Source organism: Benincasa hispida, chromosome 9, assembly GCF_009727055.1.
Source record: "Benincasa hispida cultivar B227 chromosome 9, ASM972705v1, whole genome shotgun sequence".
Lineage (NCBI taxonomy): Eukaryota > Viridiplantae > Streptophyta > Magnoliopsida > Cucurbitales > Cucurbitaceae > Benincasa > Benincasa hispida.
In genome coordinates this window covers 20,783,010-20,795,359 of record NC_052357.1, presented here as the reverse complement: position 1 = coordinate 20,795,359, position 12,350 = coordinate 20,783,010, and the positions used below count along the sequence as shown (strand labels likewise).

Sequence of the window (12,350 nt, the reverse complement as noted above, 5' to 3'; positions counted from 1 at the left end):
TTTTATTCATTAGCTAGTATTATTTTAGAACAATTTACACAAACAATTTTTATACATTAGCTAATATCATTTTAGTACAATAAAAAGTAAGAAAATTCGAATCACAAAATTCTTGGTCACTAATACAAAATGTTAGTTGAGTTTGTGTACGTTTTGACTACCCTTTAATATGTTAATTCAAGTGAATTATATCGTAAATGAAAATTTATCTTCTTTTACAATATGTACCTTCTAAGTTTTACAAGATTAGCCGTTACATCAAATTTTTATCTTCTTTTACCAAAAATATATATTTCTTTAGAACAAAATTCAAATGGAATGGTAAAAAATGAAATTTTCAAGTACCAATCTACAAATCATGTAAATATTCCATTTTTTTTTCACACGTGTGAAGCACCAATTTTTCTACCCAATAGAAGAAAAGGGAAACCAATATCATACGTTCTCGGTGAGGCGCCGCACGTGCGGCTGTCCGTATCTCCTTTTCGTCCGTGATGACCACTCGCCTTTCTTTCTCTGTTTCTTTTGCCTTTCAGTTCCCTCTCTGCATTCAGCATTTCTCTCCATTAAATCTCTGCTTCTGCTTCTTCACATGGAAGCTTAGGCCTTCTCACTTTCTTCCTTCTTTAACTTGGTATGCCAATTCATTTCCTATTCTTCTTCTTCTTCTTCTTCTTTCTCTCGTTCTTTTTCCCTTTTCATATATCTTCTTTTAATGGATTCCACGAGACTCTCCCAACCCATTTCCCTTTTTCTTCCATTTTATGCTTAATTTCATTGGTTTTTACTTCCCTTTTGCAAATGGGTCATAAAAAAGTTGTTGTTCGGTCCTTATATGTGTGAGATTAGAGATTGCCATTTAATTTGGGTGTTACAACTGGAATTACTTCAGTTCATATAGTGGGAGTAGTGGCAGAGAAAGGCCTTGATTCAATTTACTGCGACTATTTCTCTGTTCATAAGCTGAGAGTTGAAAGGGCTTTTTTTTTTGGGTGCCCATTGCTTCTGATGGATCTGTAGTGTAATATATCTACAAAATCTACTTCCTGGGATCTAGTTGGATTCCAGTTCAACAGTCTTATAAACTGTTTTGGTTTGTTTTTCTTTTTAAATTTTGGTGGGGATTAGAGTTATTTCACTGTGTTTTTGTTGCATTTTCAAATGATCTTTTATTGGAGAATCTGATTTGTTGAGAGTGAGCATCTCTGGCTGTCAGAATACTAAAGATTGGTGCTGCTCGTATTTATGGAATACTAGAGTTGTTTGTAAGTTGGAAGATGAAAAATCAGTTGCTGCTTGAATTCGCATTCAAAGATCAATTGCATAAAATTTTTTATGGAACTTTGCCTTCAATTTTTGTTTGATATATTCCTTTTAGTTGTTGAGGTGCTAGTTGATATAATCTGACTTGATATGTTTCTTACTCCTTATAAATGTCTTCTATTCTTTCTGTACTTTCAGATATATCCTGGAGAAGATTATCTTATGATGGAGTCCTGTGATTGCATTGACACCCAATGGCCCCCTGATGAACTTCTAGTGAAATATCAGTATATATCAGATGTGCTAATCGCACTTGCTTATTTCTCCATCCCATTGGAGCTTATATATTTTGTGCAGAAGTCTGCATTCTTTCCTTATAGATGGGTGCTTATGCAATTTGGTGCTTTTATTGTTCTCTGTGGGGCAACACACTTCATAAACCTATGGACGTTCTCAATGCACTCGAAGGCTGTTGCCGTGGTTATGACTGTTGCAAAAGTTGCCTGTGCTATTGTCTCATGTGCAACTGCATTAATGCTTGTTCACATTATTCCTGATCTTTTGAGTGTCAAAACTCGAGAGTTGATTCTTAAAAACAAGGCTGAAGAACTTGACAGGGAGATGGGCCTTATTCTCACTCAAGAAGAAACTGGAAGGCATGTTAGAATGCTAACTCATGAAATAAGAAGCACGCTCAACCGGGATACAATATTAAAAACTACACTTGTTGAGCTGGGGAAGACCTTAGGACTCGAGGAATGTGCTCTGTGGATGCCATCAAGGAATGGACTAAGTCTACAGCTTTCACATGCCTTGAACTACCAGATACCAGTGGGAACTAATATTCCAATAAATCTTCCTGTTGTCAATGACGTTTTCAATAGTAATCGAGCAATACGCGTTCCCTACACTTGTCAATTGGCTAGGGTCAGACCTCCTGTCGGAGGAAGATATTTGCCACCAGAAGTTGTTGCTGTGCGAGTTCCCCTCTTAAACCTTTCAAATTTCCAAATGAACAATTGGCCTGATGGCTCTTCCAGAAGCTATGCAATTATGGTTCTAATTCTTCCTACTGATAGCGCTAGGAAATGGCGAGATCATGAGTTGGAACTTGTCGATGTAGTTGCAGACCAGGTTTTGTGTAATTTATTGTTCTGCTGCACCTCTACACTGCCCTTTGACTGGCATATTTTACACAAATAATGTTAGTTAAGGTATATGGGTAATTGATTATCTGCAGTTAGTTCTAATAAACAGTATAACTTAGGTTGAATTTAATATAGGATGTTAGTGCCTAATACCCATGTGACGCTTGGGACATTTTGTAAGTGATGCCCCTCTTCTATGTGCTTATCAGAGAATGACACTGTTGGATTTGTTGTCAAGTAAGGGCTCAGTGATTTGAACCAAAGGAGGTTGGCAAGTGTGGGAGCTTTAGAAGAGTTCCTTTGAGTTGTCGGGTTGTCTAGGTTTTTATTGGAATGAAAGAAGAAAAGTCTTAAGACTCTGATCTATCTATAATGCAGAGAAGATTTGTAGTTTCTCTTAGTTATATGACATGTCATAGAGAATTTCTAAACTGTTTTCGGACAATCTGAAATGGGGTGTGAAGAATGTCACGTTTGTTGGTTATTCTTCAATCCAAACTAGAAGTGATCGGAGCAGGTCCTCATGTTGTGTAGAGTGGTTTTTGTTATTTGTCCACTTGTCCTTCAAGATGTGGATGAAACTTTTTAAGCCACATTTGGTAACAACTTTATATCCCTCCGTCACCCCAGAATGAAAGGGGCGATCGCGTAGTTCTTGGTTTGTGAAGATATGTTATTAGGTGCTCCGTTTTATTTTCCTATTGAGGTGGAACCTAAACTCGTGGCCGAGAGATAGCTAGTCCATATATTGATAAGGGATGTATGGATTCTCAAGAAGAGAGGAGCCGAGGTGGTCCCTCCAAGGCCGCCCGGATCTCTCAAGTGATTAGAAAGTTGGATCTATATTGGAATTGTTTCTATCTTTTAAATTTATGCTTGTTTCCTTCCAGCTTTTCAATTATGATTTTCATCTTTGTTAAAGAAACACTTGAATTTCTAAGTCAAAATCTATAAACAAAAACAAATTGTTGAAAAGCACTTTTTTACTTTTCAAAACTTGATTTGAAAAACATTAGTAGAATAATAACAAAACATAGAAACTTGTGGTTGGAAGTAGTGTTTGTAAGTTTAATGTTAAAAAACCAAATGGTTATAAAAAAGAGACTTAGGCCCCGTTTGGTAACTATTTTCTTTTTTGTTTTTGATTTTTGAAAACTAAGCCTATTTTCCCTTCTTCTAGAATGATTTGCTTCTTTCTTAAGTACAATGGTTGAATTCTTAGCTAGATTCCAAAAACAAAAACAAATTTTTAAAAGTTATTTTTTTTTTTAGTTTTCAAATTTTGACTTGGTTTTTTAAATCATTGGTAAAAAGTAAATAACAAATGAAGAAATTTTGAGGTGGATGTTATGTCTATAGACTTAATTTTCAAAAACTAAAAACAAAAAACAAAATAGTTATGAAACGAGACCTTAGTTTTTGCCACAAGTTTTTATAATTGCAATCTGAAGACTTCTTGCCCTTTTGGGAGATTTTGATACATTTACACACATATATGCCCTTTGTCCTTTGATTAATCACCCATAAGGAACTTGTTGCTAAGTCATGAAAATTTTGAAATCCATATAGGTAGCTGTTGCACTTTCACATGCTGCAATTCTTGAAGAGTCTATGCGGGCGCGTGATCAGCTCATGGAGCAAAATGTGGCTTTGGATTTAGCTCGTAGAGAAGCAGAGACAGCGATTCACGCTCGTAACGATTTCCTGGCTGTCATGAACCATGAAATGAGGACGCCGATGCATGCAATAATTGCCCTTTCATCCCTGCTTTTGGAGACTGACCTGACTCCAGAACAGAGAGTGATGATAGAGACAATACTCAAAAGTAGTAATCTTCTAGCCACTCTGATTAATGATGTCTTGGATCTATCAAGACTTGAAGATGGCAGTTTGGTTTTGGACATGGGATCATTCAATCTCCATGCTATTTTCAAAGAGGTGAATCATAGAATTTAAGCTAATTTTTTCTCATTTGTCTCAACCATCAGACATCATCCTAACATCCTCATGCTTTTAATGGCAGGCAATGGATCTTATAAAGCCTATTGCTTCGGTTAAGAAGTTGTCGATGGCATTGATTTTGGCATCAGATCTACCAATCTGTGCTGTTGGTGACGAGAAGCGGCTTATGCAAATCATCTTGAATATCGTCGGTAATGGGGTGAAGTTCACTAAGGAAGGTCATGTTTCTATCATAGCATCCGTTGCAAAACTGGACTCTCTGAGAGATTGGCGCCCTAATGAATTCTATCCAATGCAATCCGATGGCCACTTTTACCTGCGAGTACAGGTTGGTATCATACCATATGGTTGAAATAGTTTGTTTGTTTTAAGAACAATTAGGACATAGAAAATAAGAATAGGAGGCAGTGAATGGAAATGTTATTTCAATGTTCTAAATCGTTCTGGTCCGTGTTCTTCATTTATTTTCATTGCTATGGCTTCTAACTTCTTGTGCAGGTTAAAGATTCAGGATGTGGTATTCCTCCCCAAGACATTCCTCATCTGTTTACCAGATTCACTCAGTTACAAACACGATCAAATCGAACAAATAGTGGCGTGGGACTCGGTTTGGCCCTTGGTAAACGGTATTGCTTCATCACAATGATTAATGAAAAATTATTTGATGAGGCTTCCACAATATGATTGTCAATTCTTCACTATTGAATGTGTGAGAGAGTACCTCGAATATGTATCTTGTAGTTATTAGGAGTCGTAAAATTTTTAATCTAAATCCAACAGCTATTATGAGGCAGCCATACCATGGCGGCCTCTCATGGATAATCTTCCTACTATCATTTAATCCAATGTACAGTAACTTGAAAATACCATTTTGTTGATAAGCTATTCATTTCTTGGATCATGTTCCAAAATGAAATAATTGGTCTGAGTTTGACTTCTATCTCTTCAGTCCCTTATCTTCTAGTTTTTCTTGAAACTTCTCACATGGGTTGTTGGTTCAGGTTTGTAAATCTCATGGGAGGTCACATTTGGATCGAGAGCGAAGGCCCCGAAAAAGGGACGACAGCTGTGTTCATTGTGAAACTTGGGATCTGCAATGCTATTCCAAATGACTTCTCAGTCAAACAAGTTGCACCCATTGTAAATCACAGAAGTGCAGATCTCCATGGACACAGGCCAATCTTCAGAGAAACTGGTCAAGTTGCCTTCTCCAGTTCACGGTATCAGCGAAGTCTTTAAACTTGATTCGATCGACGTTCCAAGTTCCTTTTGGGATATTTTTTTTTCCTCAGGGAAACCATGAAGTTGAAAGAAATACACGTCCATTATCGCCAGTGCATGTTTGCTTCTCGAACAATATTACCAGCTATTAATTAGAGAAGACACAAGGATGCTTAATGTGCAGCCATCATATAGTATAAGAAATCTATCCTGTAACTCTTCAAGATAAACATTTTGTAGTGTTTTGGATCGTACTATACAAATATTTGCTTCTACATTGAATCACCTTCGTTCCTGCATAACATAGGATTTTGTGAATGATTTAAATGTCGATGTCAATAAAATTATTGAGATGTTAATTTTATAGATTTTTTTTTTTTTTAAATGATAGATGAAATATGAATAAAATATTAATGACGATGACTGATCAGATATATTACCCAATCTTAGAAAATTTATTTATTATTTAAAAATAGTTGGGAGTTTTAATCCAAAAGAAACTAAGAAAGTTATGCCAGTCTTTTAAAATGATGACTGACAACCTTGAGTTACTTCGATTCTCTCATCCCATTTATTATTGTTAGAAAAAAAAATCTTTTGAAATGATTTTCTCTTCTTTCCCCTTTCAAATTGAGTTTGTCCACTTTTGATTGTGGGTAAAATGTTAATTAAAAAGAACACTAATGGGAATTTAGATTTATTAAAATAAAATAATGTAAGAATTAACAAAAATTACAAATGCCACAATTTTATTTTATTTTTCTTACCACAACATGTGAGAATTGAGATATGTTTAGGCTCGACGTAAAGAATTAAATTCAATAATTTTTTTTTTTTAGCAAATGGTAAAAATCATCATTAAAATATGGTGCTAGTTGTAATATTACCTCTAAACTTTCAATTTTAAAAATTGAACCCTCAAAATTATATGAATGTTAAAATTAGGTGGCCTTCAAACTTACATATTTGTATAAATTGTATCATTGTATAAGTTTAAGAATTTATTTTTTATCATTCGTGAGTCCAATTTCTACAATTTTTATAAAATTGAGAGTATAATTTTAACACTTATAGAAGTTTAGAGACTCAATTTTACAATTGAAAATTTAAGAGTGTAATTACAAGTACTACCATACTTCAAAGATGGTTTTTACAATATACTTTTTTTTTTTTTGACAAGGTAAATAGTGTCTAATTTTTAAAAGTGTTTAATTAAAATTTATCATAATCAACCTCACAATAAAGTTTCAAGAATTTAATATTTAAACTATATCGATGTATGTCTTTCATTTAAAAAAAAAAAGTCTTAATCGTTGTGAATTTGAGGAGCACAACAGGAACGCAAATGTCAATAAAATATAATATTAAAATAAATACACATAATATAAATATATAGAATAAATAAACAATAAAACAAATAAATATTAAAATAAATTAAACAAATATATTTAAATATATAAAATAAAATAAATAACAAAAGTAAATAAAATAACAAATTATGGATTTCTCTACTTTCTCCAATTTTTTTGGAATTTGCCTAATGTGTGTGTTTTTCAAAAATTAAAAAAAAAGTCATTATTTATAGGTAATTTAGCAAGTAGGAGGTGGATTTCATGAACATTAATAATGAGTATTTACTAGACACATGGACAACACTTTGGAAAAATAGGGACATGACACTTGGTAAATGGTCAATGAACACTAAGCATGAGTATCTAATGGGCATCTATTTTCAATAATATTTATAATACTCCCTCTTAGATGCTCATTATATATATGAAATATGCCTCGTTAAAACCTTAATAGGAGAAAACCCATTAGAAAAAAAATCACAGTGAAGGAAAAAGAGTACGTATTTCATATAATCTAATAATCTTAAAAAAAATACAATATATTTACTCTCCCTCATGGAAACATTACTTGAAATCTTCGAGGAGCGACATTCCAATGTTGTGTACCAATTTTTTAAAGTTTGTTCTAGGTAATGACTCTGTAAATATGTCCACTAGGTTATCCTTTGAATAAATTTATTGAATAGTAATGTCACCATTTTCTTCAAGATCGTATAGAAAAGCTTTGGTGAAATATGTTTTGTTCTATCTCCTTTAATATATCTTTCTTTTATTTGGGATATATATGATGTGTTGTCTTTGTATAATATTGTTGGAAGATTTTTACTAGAAGACAGACCACATGTTCCATGAATGTGCTGAGTCATTGATCTTAGCCATACACATTCTCGACTAGCCTCGTGAATTGCAAGAATTTCAGCATGATTTGAGGAAGTGACTGTTATAATCTATTTCACAAATCGCAATGATATAGCCATTCCTTTATATGTGAATAGATAACCTGTTTGAGATTTAGCTTTATGTGAATTAGATAAATATCCGGAATCTGCACAACGAACTAGATCAAAATTTGATTTATTTGAATAAAACAAACCCATATCAATCGTTCCTAGGAGATAACGGAGTATATGCTTAATTCCATTCTAATGTCTTTTAGTTGGAGAAGAATTATATCTTGCTAATAAATTTACTGAAAATGCAATATTTGATCTTGTATTATTAGCAAGATGCATAAGTGCACCAATTGCACTAAGATATGGTGACATTACTTCCTTTGGAATGAACTTTCTTTGGAATGTTCAATGGATGTGCTTTGTCCATATAAAATATTTTCAAAACTTTTCCTGTATAAGTTGACTAATGAACAAATATTTCATCTGCTAAATGCTCAATTTGCAAGCCAAGGAAAAAATTTATTTTTTCGGGATCTTTCATCTCAAATTCTTTCTTAAGATATTCTGTTGCCTTTGAAAGCTTTTCAGGAGTTCCAATTATATCTAAGTCGTTAACATATACCGTTATAATAGCAAATCCTAATTATGATTTCTTTATAAAAACACATGGACGTATTGGATTGTTTTGATATCCTTCTTTCAACAATATCTACTTAGGCGATTATAACATATTCGTCTTGATTGTTTCAATCCATATAGCGACCTCTGGAACTTTATTGAATACAATTCCTGAGAATTTGATTTATATGTTTCAGGTATCTTAAATCCTTTTGGGATTCTCATATAAATATCATTATCAAGAGACCCATATAAATATACCGTGACTACATCCATAAGATCCATGTCCAGACTTTCATACATAGTCAGTCCAATTAAATTTCTTAATGTGATTACATCCACCACCGGAGAATACGTCTCCTCATAATCAATACCAGGTCTTTGTGAAAAATCGTGTGCAATTAGTCTTGCTTTATATCATGTGACCACATTATTTTCATTTCTTTTTCTTACAAATATCCATTTGTATCCCATAGGTTTGACACCTTCTCGTGTTTGGACTATTGGTCCAAAAACTTGACGTTTTGAAAGTGAGTTTAATTGTGCCTCAATTGCCTCTTTCCACTAAAGTCAATCTTTCCTATGTTGATATTCTTCAACAGATTTTGGTTCAGAATTCTTATTTTCAGATATAATATCAAGAGCAACATTATATGCAATACATTGTCAATAAATATGAGTTCAATTCCATCTTTTTCCTGTCATGATGTAGTTTATTGAAATCTCATTATTATCTTTAGATATTTCACCTTCCTCACTAGTCATGTTAAGGATTTCTTTATGAATATTTACATCCTCAACCAAGTCTTCTTGACTATTAATTATTTTTATTTTCTGAGGATTTTTATCTTTGGAACCCATTAGTCTACCATGCTTTTGGCGTGCTCTAGAGTCATTAGTGACAATTTGCTATGTTGGGATATCAATTTTTGATGGAACATTTGCAACTGGTATATGTGATTTAGTTACTTTCTTTACATTTATAAATGCATCTGGTAACTGATTTGCTATATTTTATAAATGAATTATCTTCTGAACTTCAAGTTCATATTGATCTTTATGGGGATCTAAACGAGACAATAACGATGCATTCCATGTAATTTCTTTTTTCAGCTTCTTAATTCCTCATAATCAATGGTTTAGCAATTAACTGTAAACGTTTTATGAATGATTCTACTAAACCGTTTTGTGTGTGAACATGAGCTACAGGATGTTCAACACTTATCTCAATTGACATACAATAATTATCAAAAGCTTGTGATGTAAATTCACTAACATTATCAAGATGAATAGTCTTAATTATATAATTAAGAAATTGTGCTCTTAATTTAATTATTTTAGCAAGTAATCTTATAAATGCAAGATTTCGACTTGATAATAAGCACACATATGACCATCTGCTGGATGTGTCTATTAATACCATAAAATATCTAAATGGTCCACTTAGTGGGTTAATAGGTTCACATATATCACCATGAATTCGTTATAAAAATGCAGGTAGTTCAATCCCCATTTTAGCTTGTGATGGTCTAATTATCAATTTTTCTTGAGAGCAAGCATCACATGATAATTCATTAGATTGAATGATCTTCTGGTTTTTCAATGGATGTCCATTTGAATTCTCAATAATTTTCCTCATCATTATAGATCCTAGATGACCCAATCGGTCATGCCAAATTGTAAATATGTCTGGATTCATGAACTTCATGTTCATTGTTGCATATGTTTCAATTACTCGTATATGAGTATAATATAATCTAGGAGATAAAGCAGGCAATTCTTCCAATGTACGTTTTTCATTTGAGATAGTAGATATGATATATAGATATTCCACATTATTCTTACTATCAGTCTCAATATGATAACCATTGCAACGTATATCTTCAAAACAAAGTAGATTCCTCTTTGATTGACTAGAGAACAATGCATGGTCAATTGTAAATTTTATTCCTCTAGGAAAAATAATATATTTTTTTCCAAAGCCTTCAAACAGGTTTGAAAAACTTGATATCGTATCGACTTTTGCTTCCAACATTGTCAGTTTGAAAAAATATTTTCTATTTGTAAGTATTATATGTGTAGTTGCATTGTCCGCCAGACATAGATCTTCTTTACTCTTTTTTAGTCACCCAACATATGAAAATGATCCTAGTTTCTTCATTAAAAGAAAATAATTACAATAAGAAAAACAATATTTGGAATATACAAAGTCTACTAAGAGAAGAAAAAAAAAACATGAAGATGAAAGAAAACATTAAATCTAGATATTTTCAACGTCAAATGAAACACTTGATGTTTCATCAATTCTGCCGCTTTTTTCTTCAGGAGATTCAAGGAAGTCTACCACATCCAAATTTGTCATATATGTGGGTCAAATATGTCACTATCCTGGTATGCAAAATTTGCTTCCACATTTCTCTCTTTTTCCTTCAGGGAGGCTTGATAGAGATCAACTAAGTGTTTTGATGTACGACAGGTACGTGACCAATGCCCAGTCATTCCGTATTGAAAGCATTTAATTTCAACACTTTTTAAACTCTTATCTTATGGGGTCCTTTCTAATCATCATTTTGTATGGTTTCTTTGAAATTTGAATGCTTAGAACGACCATCACGAAAATAATAATGCCACGGTTATGACCTCGACCTCAACCATGACCACAACCTTGACCATGATTATTATTAAAATTCACAGCATTCACTTCAGAGAATGGTGTTGTTAGAGTTAGAATACATGCAACGGAAGAAAAATGAATCATTAAGCATTCTAATTCATTAATTTTGGCCTTGAATCTAAGCATGCTCATAAAATACAAAGTGGGTTTCATGACATACCTTTGAAGAACACCTTGAATCACGATTCTCAGCTGCAATCTTCTTGAATTTAACTTGTGAACCACCTCAAGACCTTCCCTACTATCCTTTTGGTGCCTTGGGTTTAGTTGTAGAACTCAAAATAAGCTTGGATTAAGAGAATTTTGGAGGAATGGTTTACAACAACCTGAAGAACTCTTCTTCAAGAGAGATTTTCAGGCAAAATCAACCCTTTTGCATGCCAAATTCCACTTCAGGATATATAGCAAGATCATCATGCAAGAAGAATTGTTGCATGAATTGGAGCTCATGCTTGGATTTGGCTAAGAATTGTGAAGTGGATTCTGAGTAAGCTTCTTGGAAAATTAGTGAAAAAATCCAATTTTTTGGATTTTTTCAATTTTTCAATTTTATTTTCTTTTTAATTAAAATTTGATTTTCAAAATCAATTTCCAAAATTAATTTTGTTTTCAAAAATAAAATTTTATTAATTTTACAAAATTAATTCAATAATTAATTTATCTAATAAAATTAATAATAAATAATTTATTAATTCTAATTAATTTAATGTCAAATATTCAATTAATTTATCACCAATTCCACTATCATGATCCCATTCATGAATTTAATATTTAAATCATATTTAAATATAATCGATTCTCCAGTTTCGTTTAATTCCAAAATTAAACACGTAATTATATCTCATATAATTTCTAGTTCTCTTAATTCTAATTCAAACGTTTCAAATCAACTTATAACTCTACTCTAAGGCTAATCCATTTACGAGCTAGTAAGGTGACCTCGTGTATCTACGATCATGGGCTCCAACGATATGAGATTAATTGGCTAAACTCTTTACACCGAATTAACCCCTATTGGTTAATTGATGGGTCACTCCACTAAATCCCAGAGTTGCACTCCTCTCACTGTAGATATATTGTGTCCACTCGATATAACCATGATTAGTAAGTTAACCCTTCACAGGTTGTTCGTAATAACGGCTAGATCAAATGATTGTTTTACCCCCAAGATTACCTCTCGTTCCTTAAGTTCTACTCATCCTTTAATGAACAATTAATT

At 32.7% G+C, this 12,350-nt stretch overlaps 1 protein-coding gene across 2 annotated transcripts; it reads left to right on the top strand.

The window, feature by feature from the left end:
* Positions 1 to 485: 485 nt before the first annotated feature.
* Positions 486 to 5,893, top strand: LOC120085952 (probable ethylene response sensor 1). Of its 2 annotated transcripts, none has more exons than XM_039042297.1 (6): positions 486 to 634; positions 1,462 to 2,397; positions 3,981 to 4,349; positions 4,435 to 4,701; positions 4,872 to 4,999; positions 5,375 to 5,893. In XM_039042297.1, exons 2-6 carry the CDS (start codon positions 1,486 to 1,488, stop codon positions 5,610 to 5,612), a joined length of 1,914 nt encoding a protein of 637 aa, XP_038898225.1. In that variant the 5' UTR covers positions 486 to 634; positions 1,462 to 1,485; the 3' UTR covers positions 5,613 to 5,893. The 2 variants fall into 2 exon arrangements, with proteins under 2 accessions (XP_038898225.1, XP_038898226.1); XM_039042298.1 differs by lacking the exon at positions 486 to 634 and adding an exon at positions 772 to 1,265.
* The last annotated feature ends 6,457 nt before the right edge of the window (positions 5,894 to 12,350 follow it).